The sequence below is a fragment of the Athene noctua genome, chromosome 1 (genome assembly GCF_965140245.1).
Source record: "Athene noctua chromosome 1, bAthNoc1.hap1.1, whole genome shotgun sequence".
Classification (NCBI taxonomy): domain Eukaryota; kingdom Metazoa; phylum Chordata; class Aves; order Strigiformes; family Strigidae; genus Athene; species Athene noctua.
The window spans coordinates 242,655,338-242,678,584 of NC_134037.1; the positions used below are offsets into that span (position 1 = coordinate 242,655,338).

A 23,247-nucleotide genomic window follows, 5' to 3' on the forward strand; every position below is an offset into this window, starting at 1 on the left:
TTCTCAGCTTAACTGTTGAGGCACAATTTACTAAATTTAGTAATTGGTGTACTTTGTGAAATTTAGTCTGGCTAGAAAACCCAGCCTGGAGAAGGCAATGAAGGTATGAAGCACCTCAGGGCACTTTCATATCAAAGCATTTGGATCTATAACTCGACAAAATCTTTTTTAAAAGCCAAGGAAAAGATCAGTAGCTTTGTTCACTGTGCAAAAATATCTTGATTGAAAACCAAAAACTAGTAATTGAATTTCATTGAAAATATCCAAATTTGGAAATTTTTTATGCTTTTTCTGTTTGTCCTGCAGTCAGTTTGTAAATGGCTGGGGACAACTGCAGGGGAGTGTGGAAAACTAGGTTCACAAATCTAGCCTGGAATGATGTGAGATGACAGATTTTGATATGAAGCTAATGCAGTGAAAACTTGAACCTGCCTTTCCCTCCTCTTGAGCCAGGATCCCAGAGCAAAGCTTTTAGCGTCAATGAAATGCTATGTTTTTTCAAAAAATGAATCTTATTGAAGGATCTTTTTGATTAATACTTTTAAAATAACAGAATGAAAGAGTGGGATAGCCTCTATATATTTACTCAGACATTTGTTACAGCTACTCTATATAAACCACCTTGCTTGGCTCATAACTGTTTTTTAGACATAATTAGAAGAAACCATTTACCTTTTAGAACACCAGTTAATTATATTTCAAGCTCACAAAGTACAGTTGTTTTTCATTACACACATCTGTAACTGTAAAAGCAAAGCAAATGTTACTGTTGTAACATGGCATTCCTCTCCAAAGTTTACAAAAGCAGGGTGAGCTAATGGAAAAAGAACCACTAAATAAAGCATCAGCTGGCCCGGTTTCTAGGCTTGCTTTTAACTTTTTCCCTTTTTTGGCAATTTAAGAAAAGATACTGCGATTTTTCCCACTTTATTTTTACCCAGAGATGAAATAGCTAACAATAACTCTTATCTTTTTCAGTGGCGTGTTGAAACATGTTGGTTTAGATGAATAAGTATGAGATTTGGGTGTTAGAAAAAAAATTTCCATCTCTGTTGCTCTATTTCCTTGTAAACAAGCAGACAAACAAGAAACTTCAGTTTCCCTATGTATGCTAATTCCCTTACTTGTTAGGGCCAGGCACAAATTTTATACTACCTTGAACATGGGAAAACACTTTAAAGCTGCAGATTAGTAAGTTAAGGTTTTTTTAAGATCCCATTATGGTGAACAGTACTTACAGAACTTCCCATTAGTACGTTTTGCAGAATGATTTTCCTTTGACAAATTTAAAGAGAACGAATGCACGTGAGCCTTTACAGCATGAATAAATTCTGCTCAGCCCTTCTAGCACCATCTATGTTTGTGAGTTTGATCTTAGCTGAATGTGGGAACAATTAATTTGATTTCTGAGTACAATTCTACACGTTAATGCAGAGATAGTTTCTGAATTTCTTATCAAAACAATTACCTCCTGCTGCTCTTCATAGAAAAATATATGACTTATTCCTTGTGGTTTCATCATCCATGTTTTATAACTTATGGTCTGATACTATCTAAGTATCACGGGTGTATGATTCCAAATAAATACACAAATTGCTTGGAATATAAAGATGTCTCAGCACAATTTAAATGCTTTAAAATTATTAATAAATAAATTCTCAACCTTCTACTCAAATACAGATTAGTTCCTTATATTTCAAATGGACTGAGCCTGTAGGACTGTAACTGCTTCTAAGAAAATGTATACATAAGGGTCCTGATCCTTCATTAGAATGTAAAAGGGCAGAACCTTAGGTCCTGCTGATTCCTGAAGTGATTCACAGATAAACAAGGGGTTTTTTTCACCCAAGATGAGGTCATAATACAAAATTCTTGGTATGTCATTGGGATAGGTGATCCCACCTGAGGTCCCTTCCAACCTGAATTATGCTCCGATTCTACACTTTTATCACAAAGTAGTAAACTGTCTTTGATAGTCATTCCTCCTGGAGCCAAAAACTTGTTCCTATAAACCTATAGCATGTGGAGGGAGGGCAGAAGGGAAAGGGGAGGGAGAATACTGAAATTAAACATGAGATAGATAATGCACTGTGAGGTTTGGAAGTCACCAATGTACAAATCTGTGATCAGACAATTTACACGGGACACTGGAAGCTGGCCTAGCTGTGAGGGGTTTGTTGCAGCTGCTCTCTAAAATCACATCTGATATAAAGACAAAAAAACCAAAGGATTGTAGGAAAGGGTAAAATGCAAAACTCTGGATAATGAGTTTTCCATACGTATCTCCCGGAAGAATCCAGTCCGAATTCTGGTTGGCACAGAAGGAGCTGCAAGAGCAGGTATGAATTGGTACAAATGCTTTATTGCTGAAGGATGTAGATTTTTTTTTTCCAAGGGTAGAGTATTTTTTTTTTTTTAGGAAGTTTACATCTTAGACCAGGTAGAGGAGCATCTACAGGGAAAGCTGATCTTAGAGAACATACCAATTTTGCTGAGATCATATTGCAGAGTCAATAATCCTGACAGTGGTCTCCCTCCTTATGGGGATAAAATAGAGTATATTTCAGAGGTGCTGTGTAATTAATTCTGGAGGAGGCTTTGTCCCTAGTCTCAGACACATGAACTGTACCTACACAAAACAGCAAAGTTAAGGAAAACCTATCAAAATGAATAAGAACTATAGCAGCATATATATTGGTTTATAATTCAGTTTGACAAAAATTAGGCACAGTGAAGTACTGAAGCTACTGCTGAGATTTCAGGAAGAAAAAATATATTACCAATAATTTGGGAAGCATGAAATACTATAAATCATTATTTGCTGACAACCCAGGGTTCATAATTGATGTTTTTTCATGTTCAAGATGCTACACAAAAAGCAAGCAATTGGGCAGTAGGCAGGAACACTCAGTCTTTTGAAGGACTTTTTTTTTATTAAGGTTATCAGTGAAGCCCTGAGATGGCCTAGTGAAGTACTGAGTGCAGTATTTCTTTATTGTTCATTCAGATCATAGCAGTGCCTAACCTGAGAGCACAGCTCCATTGTGTTAGGCGTGGTCCAGACATATAATTAGGGAAAGACCCTGCAAGGAAAAAGGGAGGGAGATTCTGTCTAAGTGGATGAAATGTTGAGAGGATAAGCACGAAGATGAAGTGGCTTATCCAAGGTCACAGGGCATGTCAGTGGCAGCACTGCAGTCAAAACTCACATCTCCTGACTCCCAGGCCAAGAATCACCCAGCCAACACAAACATGAGGCAGAAGATGTAGCTGCTCCATCATTTTGGGATGCTCTAACTCTTCTTCTAATGCTGCTCCATCATTTAAAGCAAGCCATCATCACTGACTTGTAATGAACAAATAACCTTGCTTTGGTGTGTCTGCAGCCATTACCCACACAGCTTGCTTTGCAATTCTCCTCCCCAAGCTTCCACTCAGTCTGGACCATTTGATGCCTGCTGCCTTTGTGAAGCTTTTGAAATTAATGCTTTAAAGCCTGTAAGAGAAGCTCAGAAGGAAAAAAAAATGTTTCACATTTTAAAAAAGATGCTCTTATTCTCCTCACAGCTGAGTTTTGGTGGCAGTTTATGAGCAGAATAGTAAGTGGGAGGTTTTGTTGTGTTTTTCCAGGCCAGTTTGTCTGGGCTGTGGAGAGCCATACATTTTCTCATTTGTTTTTTGCTGCAGTTAGGCCATAGGAAGTCACCTCCTCAACAGAGGCTGCCCCTCTGCACATGCGGACCAAAGAGAGAGGATACACAGCCCTCAGCTGTTCAATCTGGATTGTGTCATTTTCCCCATCTTTGAGGACAGAGAAGACCCCATATTTCTCCAGTTCCCTACACCCCTTCTGTAGACCTTTGGCAGGTAAGTGTCTGCCAGTACAAGCACTTCTATCTGTGAGCTGAACAGACTTTCTCTAGATCTGCTAGCTGACCCTTAGGAAAGAATTTATTTCACACCGACAAAGAAGTTCATACTAACTGATTTCAAACAGAACCCTCCCAAAAGTGTCAAAGTGATGATGTGCCTCTCAAAGGACTAATACAGCCCTCTGGAGAGCAAAATCAGCTTCTCAGTCATACAGCCAGGAACCCAGCGCTAGTCTGAGTTAACACAACTGAGTGAATTCCACATTTCAAGCCTTGGTCACGCAGACTGCAATGACACCACAACTGAGATGAAATTTCTCCTGTAGGCAAACAAAAGGTTGTCCCACGAGCACTGAAATAACTGATACTTGAATTGTTGAGGTTTCTGTTGTCTTTCAGTTCCCACTGTAATCATTCCCACTGTTCTTCCTATCCCCTACCACAGATCTAAAATATCAAATACCAAAATTAAAGATATCAGTATCCCCCACAGCATGGCGCCTATGCCTCTCCTTTGCCCTCAAAATGTCCTAGCTCCTTCTCCCATCTCTAAGTCCCCCACTGCAGCACTCTCCCTCAGCCCTCCACATCACCTTTGCAGCCCCCTGGGCAGCTGGTGATGCAAAAGACACCATGAGCTGTAGTTGATCTGTGTGCTAACTGGGCAGCCCATACACATACGCTGTCTGGTCAACTGGACAAACCCTTTTGCCAGAACAAGACATTAATTTGAGGGTCTCTCAACTGTTTAAGCACTGATTTTCACAAAACCTTTTAGAAATATAAAAATATTTATAGTTATTATAAATGTACAGTATCTTTGAGGCCCCTGTCTCTTTGCCAAACTGGGCTGAAGTGTCAAAGATTAAAACTGTGCTGAGACAATTTGCAGAAAGACAGATGGATAGGAAGACAGGATGATCACATTAGCTTTTTTTTTTTTTCTTTAGGAAAGCATGTTAAAAGAAAAAAACCCAAACTATGAAAACACGTAGCTTGTACTTACAAATTCTGTCAGAGTTAATTAAAATCTGATTTCAGTTCTTTACTTTGTACCAGGATAAAACAACAAAAAAAGTAGTAATTTTATGAATTCATTTTGAAGAAAAGATTGATTGGCAGGAGATGAGCTGTTTTGTATAAACATGTGAAAAATCCTACTGAACTTTTTTAAAAAAATAATTTTCTTCAATAGTTTTCAGAAAGATTTAAACTTTCCTCATCTTTGCATTCCAAGAAGCTGAATGAGAACTCCACAGTGCATCTACCTACCAAGTATGTTTTGTAGCTTTTGCTTCTTCACTTAAATTAGGAGAAAAAAAAACCTCAAAAAAATAGCATCACGCATTACACAATAAAAAAACTTGAAGGGATGTGAGGAAGACTGTTCTTAAGCGTATTTGACTTTGATCATCTTTAGAGGGAGATAAAAAAGAAAATAAGATTACCTTGGGAAAAAATACATACAAAACCACTCAGATTGTAAAGCCTGTGATAAAACACTACTCTTGGCAAGTTACATTGGGGGGGAAGAAAAAAAAGCAGCTCCTCTGTCCATAATGTGTATTTTTTTTAACATTTACAAATTATTTTTGACTTAGCCACGCAGGGAGCCTACTTTCAACCCTCAATTTGAAAATCATGGAGGCTTTATAAAGTCTTCCACCTGCATCTCTTTTTTGCATCACAGTTCTTTATCCTCTAAAGGATGAAAACCCTGGCATATAAAAACTTTGTTAAGCTGTCACTATCAATAGAGTAAAAAAAATAATGGTTGACAAAGAAGAAACAAATTGCATCTTCGAATAAGTTTCCTTCATGCTCTTGTTAAAAGCTATAACCTCTGATGTTAACTAAATTTAACCTATTCTGACCCTTGCGGTGGCCCTTAACCTTTTCTTTATTCCGCTTCCTGTGGTTGCTGAAGAAAACTGGCCCAGTCATTGGAAAAGCACTCTCTGTTGCACACAAAGCCCCAGCCTTGCTGCTAGTCTGTCAGGAGGGATAGAATAGACGGGGAGGTCAGCACCTGTGCTGAGAAGCAGGTGACAGGGAACTGCTTGGACCATTCTAGGGCAAGTTGTAATAGTTTCTACCCTTTAAATATCGCACTGTAGTTTCGGGTATTCAAGGCAGCGAAGTTCACGTTTTCTTTGTGAATGCAGACTTTAAACAAATTAATCTATTGCTGTTCAACTGACTGTAAAATTAGTAGATTTACTGTTGCAAAAAAAAAAAAAAAAAGAAAAAAAAAAAAAGAGAGCTTTCACTTCCACTTTAATAAGGTCACGGATGTGTCCTAGGCTGCCAACAAAAGCAGCTTTTAAAATCTTCGCAGCTGAACCCAGCAACTCGCAAAGGCTGCAGAACAATGTCTTAGATGTACAGTGGGAACTCCTCTCCCTACAGTCAAGATGTAAAACTAGACAGTTAAAAAACTTTCTACATTGGGAAGTTTTAACTTTAATTGTGTCTCTCCCCAGGGACCCATGGGCTTGCTTTCTGATTATATCCGATTATATTTGATGATATATAAATTCAGTCAGCCTTGCTTTTCAGGGAGCAAAATCAGTTCTTTGCCTGGATTCAGTAAATCAGCCCAAGCAATTTAATGGCAGAGCATGCATCTTCAAAAGATTTATTTTAATTCCTACAGCGGGGGCTGATCTCAGAAACCAAACAAAACTCTAGCTGTTCCAACTGTATTTGTATATTCTGCGCAGGGCATCAGTTAGCAGTGACTGTTTACCACTCAACAGAATTTTTGGGTTTACTTTAATTTTTGCTATCTCTTGCTAGAATAAAAACAGAGAAGAATATGTAGGAGGTAACTTTCAAAAGCCGGGGGTGGAAAAGGAGTAAATGAGCTACTGCAGAATCCAGGAATCTGGACCTACCACATACCCAGAATTTCTGTGTCCTTTAAATACATGTTTACTCTGACGTGTTCTCTGCCATATGGCAATGCTCAGCTCAGCACAAGGGAGTTTGTCATCTGAATTATGTGCAAAAATCTTTTGTAAACACTAACAGGAAAAGGAATACTAAGGACTGCATAGGGCAGGCTATGGCCCCTCTCTGAACCAGAGGGCTGCAGAACCACACAGCCATGGTTTTAACTAGCACGAAGGTGAGCCATGCCAGCTGCTGCTAAAGAGCAGGGGCAGGGAGGAGAAAGAGGCACTCTTCAAGTCTTCCCCAAAGCTTCCCACCCTGTGCACGGGGTAAGTGGCCCTCCATCTGCTCAGTATTTTTGCAAGCACAAGTCTGCAGGAGACTAACCCCAGATTTAGTAATAAGGGTGAAAAAAATCTGCTGTCCCACCCACTGCTTCTGGTCCATGACCAAGAGCCCCAGGCACTGCATAAACCCAACAATATCACTAATAAATTCCTGATGATCTTGTTTGGTACTTGAAATATTTCATACCAGATATTGAGAACTACAGTCCAGTTTAGAAAGTAGCAAGATGCTCACTGTAGACCAAAGTAAGATCTGTCCTCCACCCAGAGCCAGAAGGTATGAGCTCCTTGAAGGTGTAAGGCACTTGAGCAGCTTGCTTCTTCCTCCCATAAAATGAATAACGGTGTTTGAATGAAAGTAAACTAGAGCCTTGGGTCTCCAGGTGAGCACTCTGTCATCCAGTTAAGGGCATTCTCCCTATCTGTTGGGCATTACAAGCAGCTCTCTGTATCCAGAACAAATAGCTTCAGGGGCAGATTGACCATGAAACACAGAAGGACTGGAACCAGTTTCCAATATCCTCAGGGAACAATCAAACTGTCCCCCACAGAATGGTTGTGAATGTGGAGGAAGCTTCCCAGTAGCATCTCGAGTCTGACATTAATTAATAACATTAATAATATCCACACTGGCAGATCACTACACTGTTCATGTATGAGGCAAGAAATCTCTCTATCCACCATCCCTTCTCCTTCTCATATATTTGCATTTTAAATTCTCTGGGGCATAAATTATCTATGGGTTGGCACCAGGTCTGGCAGAACAGGCCTTGATTTGGCTCAAAAAATAATAAAGTGAAAACAACAACTTTGCTAACCTGCTTGGGAAACTAAATGTCAAATAGAAAAAAAGACAGATGCAGATTTAGGAATTAAAAACCAAATAAACAACTGAGAATATTGTCAGGGGTAGGCAGAGGGTGATGTGCATCAGGCAAAATAGAAGCGAGAAAGTTATTATTAATGGCATTTATTATGATAGTGTCTTTCAAATAACTAAGACTGCAGTCCCACTGTGACAGGCACATATGAAAACAACGGCCCCTAGACAATTAAAGTGTAAACGGACAGGAGACAAAGGACAAGGAGAAAGAGTACAATGAACTCCCAGAAAGATCAAGTTAATTGAGGACAAACAGCATGAGAAGGCTGCACTATTTCTTGGCACACTAAATTTAATTAGAAAGGCATGAAATAAAACAAACATCAGGTTTAAACTTAACAGAATTAAATAAAGGGAAGAGAGAAAGAATGCAAGTTGTGAGTACCGCCTCAGAGTACCTTGCTTTCATGCAGGTAGTTTTTATCACAGGGAAGAGGATTATTAGCTTTATTGCTCCTACTAACATTGCTGAAAATTATCTGTCTTATGGGGATGGTTCTCAGAGAGGCAATAGTAGCTAACTGCAAGCTGGGCTGTTGACAAGCTCTTCTCTAATGCACATTGCAGAGCTGAAGATGAAAAAAAACCCCACCTCTCTCTCGCTCTGCCAAAACTTCCCTTCACGGTTATTCAAATTCCACACTTTATTTCCAGACCATGAAAAGAGCAGTAAAAACCATTTTTGTCTTGCCTTTTCTTATTGTGGAATATTTCACTCTCCGCAACTGGATACTGTAGAATTTCAATAATTTATATTTCAAGAGCATCAAACTGAGATCCAGTTTTCTTAGGCACTCTACTGATATCAGTGATGGCAATCCCTGTTCCCAAAGAGCTTACAACTGTAAAGGCATAAAGCCTGAGCGAAATCAAGAAATGAACAAAAGAGCAGGATGGAAAAAACAGGCACTATTTGCATAGAATAGGTGAAGCTATAGTTGCGAGCCAGACTGTTAACACAACTCGCCATCTACTTGGCTGATTCTGTTAATGGCGTTTTTCCGTATTCAGGTGAGGAGTTTTAATGAGAATAAGGTGATATGAATAAATTTCAGATTGTGAACTGATTCAGTAAAGTTTCCTGGGTTTGCACACGATTAGCATATGATGTCTTCTGTGATGATGAAGAGCACAAGGCAGTAACGGACATTTTTGCATGTGTGTACCAAAATGACTGTACAACATGTGAAATTAAACCTTTCTAAACCCATAGTTAAGAACAGAAAGCCTTCACACCAAAAAGATGAAGCTCAGATTTTCATTGCATTTCTTCCTGAAAGAGGGGTCACTTAGCTGTGGCCCAAAGCAAATAACCTAAAAAGTCCTGATTTTTTTTAAGCAGGAAGGACAGTAGACAAGAGCTGCCTCCCAGCTGCTTCCTACGGCTTCATTTCCCACCACGTTCTGAACACAAGCACGCTTTCAGGCCAAGCGCTGTTCGCGGCTCCAGCCTGGCTGGCCAAACGGCATCCCGCAATAGACACAAACACCTCAGCTCCTCCAAAACGTTCTCTGCAGGGACGCTGCCCCACCAGAGCAACGGAACAGCAGATTCTCACGCTGTTTAGCGCTTTACTCATTTAGTGTATTACTTACAGCCGGGGAGCTAGGGTTTGTATGTGAATTTCAGCTTTCCTTTGTTTTCTGTCTCAGATTGGAAGACGGAGCCTGCAAACCGGGGGCAGGGCAGCCTGCCAAAGAAGGTAACAAACCCAAGTACCCAACAAGCTTTCAGGCTGACTCCCGCCATTCCACAAACGCACACGCTACTGACCCCTGCAGACTCATCCCTACCACGCACCGCCCGCACCCTGCACCGCCCGGCGAGCTGCGCAGCGCCACGCACACCCGCCGCTGCCTCCTACCGCTCCCGGCACGGGCACAAGCCCCCGGCAGGCGCAGAGCCCCGCGGGTGGGGCAGGCCAGGTGCCGGGGTGACTCGGGCGCAGAGCCACCCTCCTGGGAGGGCCGCCGTGAGAGCCACCGGCGCTTGCGCCCACGCGCGACCGACTGCCGCAGGGCAGCGGAGACACCGGGAATCAGGAGAAAGAGCCGACGCCGTGGGGCACGCCCGGGAGAGCAGCGCAAGCACGCGGCCGCAGAACCGGGCAAGACGCAACCACGCCGCGCAGGGGCGCGGGCCCGCAGGGACACCGGGCGCTCTGTGCGCGCGGGGCGCCCCACGCTCGCACACGCCGCCGCCTGCCCGAGGCGTGCGCACGCGCGGCTGTACGCGGGGCCGGGCGCGCGCGGCGCACCCGCGCCGCAATTCCATGGGTGAACAGGTGGGCGCGCGCGCACGGACAGGCACGGGCACGGGCACGCTTGTACGCGCGCGCCGCCGCGCGGGGCGGGGGCAGGAGGCGGAGGAAGAGCAAGGGGAGGAAGGGGAAGGGGAGAGGCGGGCCGGTCTCCACCCCACCGGCGGGCCAGGCTGGGCCTCTCGGCTGCCGCGGCGGCGGGCCGCGGCCGGCGGCTCGGCTCGACCCGACCCGGCCGGCAGGTAAGAGCCGCCCGGCGCGTAGGAGAGCGGTGCGGGCCGGGCCGGGGCGGCGGCGGGAGTCCCGCCGGGCTCGGGGCAGCGGGGCGGCCGCCGGGCCCGCCTGCACCGCCCCACCCGGGTCACGGGGTCGCACGCACGGTGGCTTCCCCGCCGTGCGCACCCGGGAAGACGAACGCAGCAGGGCCCAGCTACGCGGAAAATTAACCTAGCGCCTCGACAGCGTGTGTTTACAGGAGGCGGCCCAGGGAAACACAGGCCAGCAACTCCGGCAAGACGCAGAACACTCCCCGTCACAACTGCAGGGCGCTGCCGGCACCGAGGCCCTCTCACGTGTGGCAAAACTCGCCCTGCGAGTGCTGGTGTTACTGTAAATTCGGTCTCAAAAGAACGCTCTGAGACTTAGTTTGACGCTTTAGCAGGCGGGCACTCTTTATGGCAGCGCTGGATGCACGGGGGATCATTCCACCTGACGTGCATGCTGAAAGACAAGGGCACTCTTATTATATACCATAAAAGACATGGATATTCATGTAATTTCCGAGTACACACCTATTTCCGGAAAATCCAATGCATACGTCAATACATTGCGCAAGGGTACTAAAATCTGGGGAAGGGTCTCTGAGGGGCTTCCACAGGTGCCTGCTGGTTCATCTGCCCTGTCTGGGATGTGCCCATCAGAGCTGCAAAAATTATGTCTTTGGGTGCATTCCAGTCTGAGGCCTCTTAGAGCAGTCGGCACCAACTGCTTGCAGGCATCACAGGGACAGCCATGCTTTGCTTCCCGGCCTGCCCGCAGCCTGCCCGCTCCTTCAATCTCAGCGCAGTCAGCTGCCCTTGCTAACGTGTGGCCTGGGTAAGTGATAGAAATGCACAGAGCAAAATATGCTTCCGTGCTGTACTGTGTGAAGAAAAAAACCTTGCATAAAAAAGGATCACTTTCTTTCCCAGTTAAGGCAGGATTTATTAGATGTAAATAGCAACAGAGAATGAAGGAGAATAAGGCAAAGCCATGTATTTAGCAGACCAAGGCTAACATTTCTTTAAAATAAATTATTATTCCATTGCTGTGCTACTGTTACTTAGTTTTACAAGTCAGTAACCGACACAGGCAAGCCAGGCTTTTCTGAACGCAAGATAAATTTAATGATAGTATTTTATAATGCACCAAAGTGACACACAGATTATGGTCTGTAAGTCTGCAGTGCAAAGTCTGCAGATAGTTTATGAAACCACTTTAAAAATAAGGACTTTGCAGCCTTTGTGTGGCTACACTAGCGATGCACAAAGATACTTGTGTGTTGGCTGTGGGTGTTTAGTTGTAGGGCTGTCACCGTGACCAAGAAAAAGCTGCATTTCCCAGGGCTGGTTCTGGTCAGGACTCAGCAGAGGCAGAGCCAAGGGCAGGAAGGGACAGTAGCTCTACCAGTGCTGCTTTTAGACTCTGCTGTGTCTTTCTCGTATTGTATTCTTGTATTTCTTTTCTGTGCTCTGCAGCTAGCTGAGTTCAGGGTCCTGCTGTAGCACACAGCCTAGTCAGACTGCCCTGTTCAGGAACTGATGGGTACCATCTTCAAGCAGTTTGTATCGGGTCTGTCTGTACTGTGAAAATGTGAAGTCTGACCCAGGCTCTGAACTGTCCCCATTTTCAGATTTAGTTTATTCACAGGCAAGTCATTTTACTTGTTCCTAGGCCAACACTGCTTAGAATTATAAATAGTTCTTTATCCTTGCTGATTGTTAGCACCTTCTCCATGTATATGAATGCACGTGGATACATGATTACACAAGTGTCATACATAAATATATGTATGCATGTATATATTTATAAAGTGGAGTCACATTCCTTCCTAGGCAAAAGAAGTCACACTGTTGCCAGCTCTTCAGGCATGACTCATTTTTGGTTTCCTTTATCATCCTTGGCTTTCCCTGTACTTTTAAACACAGAATACCAAAACTGCAGATAATACTCCACAGTTTGCTCTTTATTTCTGAAGTTTTTGCAGCTGTTAAAAACCGGCTGATTTCTGAAGTTTTGAACAAAATACAAATAATGGTCAGGTGCACCAAAACTGCCAGGGGGATTCCATGAACCAAGGAAGAAAAGGGAAAAAAATACAATGGAAGATATGTCTCAGATCAGTTTCACTAGTCTTCAGATTTCAAGCACTGGTGTATGCTGAGGCCTGTTTTGAAAGTTTATAGCTTCACAAGTACTATGCCGGGATAGATGCCTGTAACTATTTAATTTGCAAGTACGAATCTTGGGCATACAACTCAGTTGCTTACTTTCCAGTCCATATATTGCAGGCAAGTTTTATCTGTGTTTCTCTCTTTTTTTTTTTCCCTGCAAATTTTTTTCATCATTCAAGAAGAAAAATATTATCAGTGTTTTTATTAGATGGTTCTAGTGAAATGGTACTTAGATGCATGCTTTCTGTATGTAAGAAATCTAAATAGTTTTGATAACTGGAAAAAATCAGCTCACAATAAACAAAAATGTGACACCCTAAATTTAATGTTTGTGAAAAACTGGGAATGTCAACCAATACTTTGTCTGATAAAATAGGTTTAAAATTAAGGCACTGTTTTTACTTGGAAGCATGGCTGAATCAGTAGAACTTGAGCTTAAAAGACAGTGAAGACACTTTTAAGGCTAGTGAAATAATATTAGTACTTAATCAATATAAGATCAAGTAACTAGCTGGATTACTTCCACAAAATGACATTTGGAAGATGGAGAAAACATACAGAATTTGGGGTCAGTGCTATGAGAAACAAGTTGCATGCTAGCTATAGAAGAGTTATCAAGCCTGGGATAAGTCACAGTTTCAAGTATGGTAACGGTTACTTCATTATGTTTTAATGCCAAGGTGAAGATTTCGCATGGCAGTCTTACTTTCTTCACTGTGTGATTAGGGTGGTTCTGAATTAATGTGGATTAAATGAAACACTTTCCAAAGAAAAGTATCAGAACCAGGAAAAAAGTCATTGTGTTAGATACTTTATGAAAAAAAACGGGCTGAAAATACTAAGTGTGACATATCATTTTATTTGACAGCAAATTCACCCTCTTAACAAATGGCTAACCTCACTATACACAAAAAAGCTGTGTAAAAGTAGATACTCTTGTGAGGAGAAATGAATTAGAATTGCTGGGTTCTTTAAAGGAGTTCAAGCTCAAATTTTAAAACACTGAAGAGAACATCAGGCCTCCATAAATTTTGTTCCTGTCAGATTTTCTCTCTAGGTTAAAGCTGTCTGATACTATAAAATTACTGTTGATTGCTCATTCTGTATAGTAACACCATGCATCTTTTTGAAAGAGTAGTTTTAAGGACTAGGGTTTACTGAAGTGGAATTAAGTCTTTCGAATATAACTAGACGAATCTGACTGATGGGGGTAACTTGTTTTTTCTTCTTCCCTGCATCCTCAGGATGACCGTCTTTTGTGTGATGAAACTTTTATGTCAAGCAACCAGAAATGAAAATAGATATGCAAAAAGATTCTTCAGTACTCTTCTGACACAAACAGCACAGAAGAGGGCCTTTTCTCCATTCTGGAGGGTAGTACCTGACCCTGAAAAGTCAGCTGTGTTGGGACTTACTCAGCTATTTTGTACAGCTAAAACATCTCATAAGGAACCTAAAAGGAAAGCAGTATTTGGAAGTGTTGGGCGAAGAATTCCCTATCGGATTTTGCACATAATCAACCAGGATGGAGAGAGCTTAGGAAACATGCACCGAGCAGAGGCACTCAAACTTATGGATCAACATAACCTGAAACTAGTTCTCCTTCATGAGAATGCAGAACCTCCTGTGTACAGACTAATGACTGGGCAGCAGATTCATGAAGAACAGCTTAAACGGGCAGAGAAGAAAAAAGCAAATCCAAAACCAGGTATGTAGGCTGTTGACACTACAACACTGAGCACTTTGAAAAATCTGTATTAAAAGTGGTTTCAGGAGATTAAATCCTCTTACTTGCATTTGTGTAAATCCAAAGCAATGCCAGTGCAGTCCATGATATTAAGGATTTGCGGTGGTAAAAATAAAATTTTGGATTAGTCTAGTCTTCCACAGAGAAGCCTTCTTTTGCTTTCTCAGGATTTACTATTTTGGCATCTGCTGGATTTCTGTTAAAATCTGTTTTTGTTTAAGTGAATGTAACTAGACTGGTTCCATGAGACTCACTGAATTTGTTTTTCAGTAAGGCTAAAGTGACAGGCAACTTTTACAAACTGAGCACCAGATACACCAGTATAATTACATAATTATGTCACCAGTCATGAAACATTCTCTTTTTAGCTTGCTGCTAGAAAGGCAAAGTCTGGAGCCCTTTCTTACACAGAATAAGGGAACAGCTTTTTCAGTATTGAACACTCTTCAGCACTTTTTTGTTAAGTCAGCCTGCTCCAACAGTTTAACAAAGAGATTTTGGAAAAGGCATCTGACCTTGTATCCTTTTTTCATATCCTCAGGCTAATGAAGGTATCTGTGTTTTGGGTAGAGTTCTGATTTTAGAGGAGAGCACTATTGTGGTAGTTTTTCTGTTCAAGAAACTACAAAAAGATTATTCAAGTGGTAACTACTTTAGAGACTCTTTAAGGAGGAAGAGACCACAGATGGTTCAAGTGTATTACAAAGCATCATACTTCTAGCTGAATATTGCATTTCACCATTCAAGGAAATGGTCTTGAAATGAAGAGCTAACTTCAAAGCTTTTACATTCAGCTGTACTATGTGCAGAATGCAGGAAATCGCACACTAAGTCTTTAGTTCCAGATCCAGTGCCTACCTATGTATCTTTGTTAGACCTACATTGTGGGTGGAATGAGCAAAACTGTAATTAAAATAAAAATACTTTAAGCCTTCTGATCCTGAGGAGACATCCCTGTATGCCTCAAACATGCACTCAGTCTTCCATGATGGTAGTGAGTCTGAGATACCAAGTAGCCACCTTTTAAGAGAGTGGTGCTTGCTGAGACAATGAGATTGGGATGCTCTGTGTATGAGAAAGCAACATGGGGGAAGGGAGTTAAGCAGACAAAGCACCATAAGCTGTTAAAGAGGGCAACTAATACAGGTTCATCACATGTTAAACCAACACAGTTCTACTTCTGTTTTAAACAGGAATGGTTCAGAAGGAGTTATCCTTTTCTTCAGCTATTGCCAAGAATGACTTAGAGACCAAGACTAACCAAATAACACAATGGATTGAAAAGAAATACCATGTTAAAGTTACCATCCGACAAGCAAAAGATAGCAATACGGACATGGTAAGTCAACTCCTGAAAACTGGGCTGATTTCATTATAGGTGTACTTGTGTTAGCTTCCCCTATTCAGTTCTGCCATGTTTTTTAAATAACACTCAAATGAGAGGCTAAAATAAGTAAATGTCTAGGTCCCATGAAAGTAAGGGTTGCTTCACCTTACGCTGCATCTGTTCAAACACTGTGGTTCTAAAAAAGTAGTCCCATAGAGACAATTCAAATACCATGCTTTCTTAAGAATGCAGTTATAATACTGGCTTTGACAGCAGAGTCTAAGCAGTTCCTATTCCTTTGCAGTATCACCTTACTAAGTGGGGTGGTGAAATTTTCCTTTCTATGATGCCTTAAGCCAGCTCATTCATGGTAAAGTTTAACAGTAAGGTTAAAAAAAAAAAATCTGCTGTATTTAAGATAGATATTTCAATAACCTAACTGTTCTCCTGAAGATGCGTTTGTGCAACTGTGGCTAAGGCCACTGCTGTGTGAAAAACTACTGGAATACTGTTCCAAGACTGGCAAAGTAAACATCTTTATAGATGTTAGGGAAGCTGACAAGGACAACTTCCTCACTAGTGTAATTGCAGGGCCTTAGGACTTGTCTTCATTGTCAGCTGCACAAATGGCTTTTCTATAAAGATTCCATGTAAGTTGGTTTTTTTCCTTTTAATGGGTTTAGCGAATTAGGTTTCCTTGATGATTCTCTCTACCATATTTCTGGGAAAAAAAGTAGCGATATCACTTCATCCAAAAGGAAGAAAACTTTTTATCAGAAGTTAAATTCACAGGGAAAGGGCAACAAGAGGAAGAACTGGATATGGGAGGGAACAGAACATTTCATGATACAGTCTATTTGGGTTATCCTTAAATTTAAAACCTTAATTATAAGCTTCAGAGTTCAGCTTGTTATATGCATTGTATCACTCAGCTCAATACTACCACATTCTACTAACCCTAGAACAATACTGCCCCTTAAAAGGAAAGCCTCATACTATGCCCAAATCTAGTGGAAGAGGAAGGTGGTGAGGAGTCATGTGCGGTCCACTTTCACAGACACCTTTAAACAGCAAAACAGGATAAGTCAGGAATTGGCTCAATCCCTTTGGTAACTTTCCTAAACCTGCTCATAAATAAAGAACAAATGGTTAGGACAGGACAAGCTGAACTGCTCAAACCAGGACTAGCAACTAGCTCGTTAATAGCTAAACAGCAAGCAGGAGATAATGTCATTACAGAACAGCCTGAAATATTTTTCTATCTGTGTCTGTACATCTAGTCCTATTTTTCTCCTCCATTTTAGTTCACGCTTTTTGATCAGATTTTGGAGATTGTGTCTGAGAAAGCCACTTATGTTTCCAAGCCAAAAATTACTAGAGAAGGAGTGAGTACCTGTATTTTGAGACACATGTCTGACAAAGAGTTGAAAGCATACCAGAGTATGGAAAAACGGAAAAACAGTGCAGTAGAAGATGAAAATGGAAGATCTGAAGTCAAATGAGTTGCATCTGTGACTTTATGAAGAGGTGTAAACAGTATTAAATTATTATTTTAAAAAAATAAAGCTATTGTTGAGCTTTGTATTGGTCATTCCATGAAGAATGTTGTCTCCGTTAACTTCCACTACAGAGTCAGAATTTGGTATTCCATTTTCCATGGGCTTATCCATTGCCTTGCTTTCTGTCACAACCACATCCTTTCCTGGCTGCATTTTAGGAGGAATGTAGCCGCTCAGACGAGAGGCTAAGCTCCTCTTAGGACGAGAACGCTTTGCCTGGCAGAAATAAATCCAGAATTAGCAACTTAACATATCTACAGAGCGAAGACTACTAGTGTGGTGGGGAAAGAAGAAATCAGTGAATAGGCCAGCACTTCATTATTTAAAGGAGCTTCAAAAATGAAGAATCTCCCAAATTAAGTATATAGCTGGCCTGTTTTCTTGCTTGAAGTCACATATTAAAACACGTAATGTTTACCTTCCTCTGAAGTGACACAATATGATTTAGAGGACTTTTTCAAGAGTGTAACTTACCTTCACTTTCAGCTTCCTCTTTTCAGGGTCATGTACGACTGTGTGCCTTGCTAGGCTCTGCTACAGTTACAAAGAGCAGCGGGGAAAAAATTTTAAAAAAGAGTTAGGGAGTTCAGTTTATCATTTCAGATGATGTGATTCAGATGAGGACAGTGTAAAAGTACATACCTTCATTGCAAACGCTTTTCCACAGCCTGGATAATCACAAGAGAATAGTTTTTTCTCCTCATGAAAAGAGAGGATATGGCTTTGAAGGTTAAATACAGTTGTGTAAGTTCTCCCACATCCTTCTCTCGGGCATCGGCAGACTTCCCTCTCCACAGCATGTGTTTTTTGATGCTGCTTGAGGTAATCTTTCCGTTTAAAAGTTTTGTGACACTCACTGCAAACTATTGGCTCTGAGGAGGATAGAGACAGGCACAGGCAGAGTATAAATGAACAGCTTCTTACAGAAGCTCAGAATCAAACCCTAGCAGTCCTCTAGAACAATGCTAAAACCCACATGAGATGCAAGGAACTCTGAGACTGGAAGAGAATAATGCAGTATGAATTTTCCAGATCTGAAACTCTGCATTATATAATCTCTCTCATTAACTGCCTCACAAAGCAAAGTCAGTACACTGAGTAGCATTTTCACCAGTTAAAGGTTAGCTAGAATGACAACCACTTTACAGATAAGTGTTAATAAACAAGTTTGTCTAGACATAATGACAACTTGAAGAGGAGTCCCTGCTGAACACATTTCAAATCAGCAGTTTGTTTCCTATTTGTATCAAAAGTTAAGTTCTGTTTATTAAAGCCTTTGGAGTTTACCTGGATGACTTTCTTTCTTATGTTTCTGAAGCTCTGTCCAAGTTTTGCCAGTATATGAGCAGTTTTCTTTCTTGCATGCATAGCCTGTTGGACAGGACAAATGTTTACAATCACAAAGCAAACAGTGCTGTTTTACAAGGGGGAGCTCCACTTCTAGCGTTAGAAAATTCAAAGGCCAGTATTCCTCCTCTCTTCCCATACTGCGTGGTGATGGGACAAGAGGCAACAAACACAAATTAGAACATGAGAAAATCCTGACATATTGGAGGAAGAAACCTTCTATCACTGACACAAGTTGTCCAGAGAGGCCGTGGAATCCTGACGCCTGGAAACATTCAAAACTTGACTGGACACAGTCCTCAGCAATCTGGTCTGACTGACCCTGCCTTGAGTGGGGAGCTGGACCACACGACCTCCAGAGGTCTGTTCCAACCTATGGATTTTAGTAAACTCTCTTTCTCATTGCTTCGGTAAAGCTACTTCCTCACCAGCCATACACTTTCACTCAGATGAAAAGAACTGCTAGATTATTTCTATGTAAGTATTTGTATTACACATTAAAACAAAGATCTTGACCATACAGTAATATTTCAGAGTCAAAAGAGCCTACTGTTCTGTCAAGCAGTCAGGATGGTTTTTAAGCAAACTACAGAAAAGTCAACACTATTTATATCCCAGGACTGGGAAGGTCAAACAACTTTAAGTCCCTGTCTTAAAAAAGAAACGAGTATGAATCACAGATTTTTGGATACTCTTCCTATTCCCATGGTGGGTTTTTTTTTTTATCTAGCACTGGAAAGCAGGTTAGCTGTCAATAATAAAGAATGGAGTGTAGCAGGATTAGCTCAAACATACATGACCACCTCCTAACAATTCCACTTAAATACCTTTCACATAGGTACATTAATATGCAAGCCTACATAGTTTTGCCAAGGCTCCGTAAGAAATTTGTGACAGAACTGGCAACTGATCCTAACCTCTGGAGGTCTAGGCTAGTGCCTTGACTGTTAGCCCATCTCCACAAGACGGATTATTGACAAAGAAGCACACTGGGAGAAGAAATGACTGAAGGAATCCTGAGCTCTCTTCAGCAGGCCACAAGTACATTGTAATGGAACACTGCAATGCTTTGCAACTGTAACCCATTTGACTGTTCACAAGGAGTGTTCTTTCTGTCTGGATCACTAGGCCCAGAATACTTTCATGTCTCATACATCCCTGTGTACTCTCTGTACTGGAAGAAGTTTTTCCTTTACTAAAACATAATTGAAGCAAGAAGAAAAAACTGTATTACCTTCATGTATCTTCTCGTGACGTTTCAGTCGACTTGGAGTAGAAAAGTACTTTCCACATCCTTCATTATTACATCTAGGTATAAAATACACTGGCTTAATTTATTTCACTGCATCTGCATATTTTTTGTTAACTCAAGAACAATTAAAGTGGACAAAATAATCCAAGTTTCCCCTTGCCTAGAGATCTGTTCTGTCCATCCCTCCCCACCTTGTAAAATTCCATAATACGTTTCTAATAGAGGACTCTGATTCCCTCAAGAGTTACAACTATAGTGTGATTTCCACATATACAGCAAGTTAAGTTTTAGCTAAAGAATCAAGCCTCATAACATCACTACACAGTAGGCTCTTCAAACATAAGAGAGAGAGAGAGAAAGCGGAGGGTTTAAGTGGCTTGTACCGATCTAGCAGTCTGAGCACTGACAGTATTTTTGTGCCTGTCACCCCGCCATACTAGTGCGCTTAAGTGAAGTGGAACACTCCTGTTAAGTGCGTTCCACCTGTAAAAAACACAAGACTAAACTTTGCTTTCATCAGATCTATACTGATGTGTCATACTGGAGTTGCAATGGAGTTGCAATGCACAGCTTCTTGGATTGGTGTCCAAGCCTCTCGCCTTTTTCTAGCTACCACTCACCTCAACGTTAGCCAAGTCCCTGTTTTTTACAGGTAAACAGAGGTAGCTGCATTTTTTGTTACCATGCAACCTCTTATGCTTGTACTTCAGACTGTGCGAACTAAACACTGGGAAGGGGTTGTTTATTTTTCCTGTGAATCTGTAATAAACCCTAAGAAAATGACTGGAATGCTGAAGTTACAGAGCACCAAGACTGTTGCTCAAAACAGACTACTGTGAGCAAAGGACTAGTACAAGAAATGTATTTGCAGCCATCACTACAAATTCATTCCAGTTTTTAAATGCCACATCAATTAAAAGGTTAAGAAAAAGCACTTGTTTTCATCTACAGTGTTGAAATGAAATTGTTCATTATTAAAATTATCCACCTACTTGAAGGGAGGTTCATTGGTGTGGTGACACTGATGAACTTTAAGTTGTTGATGTTTCCTGAATGACTCGTTACAGCCTTCAAAGTTGCACTATTTAAGAAATTAAGTTATCATCAGAAGCCAAATAATGACAACACAGTCCACAAGTGTTTGCTGAAATCCCAATCACAGCATTTGAACTCGTACAAGTACCACATCATAACAAGTCGAAGTATTGACTAGATACACAAGAAGGAGCTTGTTTAGCCTCCACTTCACAGTATCAAAGATAACGTACTCACCACATATTGCTTTTGCCGATATTGATGCTTGCGCTCAGTGTGCTTCTTTAAGTTTGATTTTGTTCCAAATTTCTTATTGCATCCATCAGCAGTGCACCTACAAATGAACAGCATTTTCTTATTATCACTCTCAGTAGTTTGTTTCCTAGGCAGATACACAAATCACTGGACAAGAGGAATACATGAAGAATAACCAAAACTCACAACCCAAGTATAAAAATTTGATTTAAGGACATAAAAACCCAGAGGCTAAGTTACAATCAAAAGCCAAAAGAAAACGTATCTGAGTAAGTTTTTAATAAAGCACGTAGGAACTCCTAGCTCCTAGTCCATGATATTAAGGGATTAGTAATAGGAGACAACTGCCCTTCCCCTTTAATTCTGTGTTCTAGAGAGATCTGCTCATTCCTTTAAGCATCTACTATGGATCGCTGCCAGATGGGTTTTAGGCTAAAGGAGATTCCCCACGTCTCACGCTGTCTGCACGCTGTTACGGCATGCCCTGTATGACCCACACACCAGTTTTAACTCCCTTTCATTTCTATAAGGACAAGTGTAATCCATTTTAAGAAGTAAAAAACTTGGCCTTACTCGAACGGCTTTTCCCCCGTGTGCGTAAGAAGGTGCCGAGCGCGGTGGAAATCTCTCGTGAAACGTTTACCGCAGCCTTCGTAATCGCAAACATACGGTCTCTGGAAGAGAGAGGGTTGTTCAGCGACGATAAGCCACAGCTCAGGGGGCTCGGCAGCTTCCCGGAGGCTGCCTTCAGCAGGAGGCCCCGGCGGCGGCTACTTCAGACATAACCCATGCAGCCCCCCACGGTGTTCTGGCTGCCCACGAGGTGAAGCAGGCTGCCCGATCGCCCCGAGAGGGACAACGCCGGCAGCCCGGGGCAGCCCTGGCCCCGGGGCGCGCAGGCCGCCACCCGCCTGCTGGGCCCCTTCACCTCAGTCACACGCCCCCCCCGCCCCCCACTCGCCTGCTGACGGGGAGACGCAAGCGGGAACCCCCGCGGGGTGGCCCCTCGGGGGCGGGCGCTCCCTCGGGCCGCCAGCGCCGGCCGGCCCCGCTCACCTCGCCCGTGTGCCGGCAGAGGTGCGCGTCCAGCCGCCAGGCCTTGGCGAACGTGGCGTCGCAGTCGGGGAAGGAGCAGATGAACGGGCGCGCGCGGCACGCCGGGAGCGCGCCCCCGCCGACCCCGCGCGAGGACGCGCGCGCAGCCCCCCCACCCTCCGGCGCGCTGCCCGCCGCCCCCTCCCCGGCCATGCGGGAGAGCACGTGACCGGCCCCGGGGCGGGGAATGTCCCCTCCCGCCTCCCGTCCCCGCGCCCGCCGCAGGGGCGGGGCGGCGGGGCTGGCGCATGCGCGGCCTGGCGGGGGGAGCGGCCATGGCGGCGGGCCCGCGCCCCGCAGCCGCCTGCCCTGGGACAGCGCCTGCCCCGGCAGCGCCGCCCTGGCGTGGGACAGCGGTCCTGACCGTGCCCGGGCCGCCGGCCGCTGAGGGGCTGTGAGGGGCGCGCGGGGCCGCGTCCTCACCTGAGAGCGTGGTGCCGAAGGCAGCCCCGATCCGCGGTGCTTTCTCCGTTCCCTCACGCACCAGAGACAGTCCTCCGCTTGCTGCCTGGTGTCGAGCCATCTCGCACATCTCACGCGGTGGGCATCCGATTATGAAAAGACCAAAAATAGCTAATCCTGAGTCCTTCGGCAGAGCAGCCCTTCCAGGGATTTAGAGACACAGAGCTCTGCTGCCTCCCCAGGAAGGCCCGCGTGGCTTCTGCAGCTGCCGGGCCACGTCCTGGGGCGGCGTCTTGCCAGACAGTTTTGGTTTTGAGTCCCTGCCTTGCCAGGGAAGAGGATGGTTTTGCATGATGCTGGATAGCTCTGGTCCAGACTAGGGGAATTTCATGGACGTCGACATGAGTCTCTTCTGCGCACTCCCTACCCCCTGCCCAGAAATTCAGACATCACCAGCGCAGGCTGAGGTGTCTCTGCCGTCCAGGATCCTGTGGCAGAGGTGGCCTGTCACCCTGGCCTGTGGTCATGCTGTGTCCCC

The 23,247-nt window shown here is 43.2% G+C and overlaps 2 protein-coding genes across 2 annotated transcripts; one reads left to right on the forward strand and one right to left on the reverse strand.

Moving 5' to 3' along the window:
- Positions 1-10,366: 10,366 nt before the first annotated feature.
- MTIF3 (mitochondrial translational initiation factor 3) lies at positions 10,367-17,344 on the forward strand. Its single transcript, XM_074914956.1, is given in 5 exon segments — positions 10,367-10,500; positions 13,935-14,398; positions 15,631-15,776; positions 17,069-17,245; positions 17,247-17,344. Coding segments are annotated over 4 exon segments (819 nt in total). The 5' UTR covers positions 10,367-10,500; position 13,935; the 3' UTR covers positions 17,280-17,344.
- GTF3A (general transcription factor IIIA) lies at positions 17,264-22,830 on the reverse strand. Its single transcript, XM_074901399.1, has 10 exons — positions 22,731-22,830; positions 22,269-22,564; positions 21,786-21,886; positions 21,195-21,291; positions 20,915-21,003; positions 19,905-19,978; positions 18,611-18,694; positions 17,966-18,195; positions 17,798-17,857; positions 17,264-17,539 (listed from the first exon to the last, which is right to left on the reverse strand). Exons 1-10 carry the CDS (start codon positions 22,828-22,830, stop codon positions 17,312-17,314), a joined length of 1,359 nt encoding a protein of 452 aa, XP_074757500.1. The 3' UTR covers positions 17,264-17,311.
- Between the last annotated feature and the right edge of the window lie 417 nt (positions 22,831-23,247).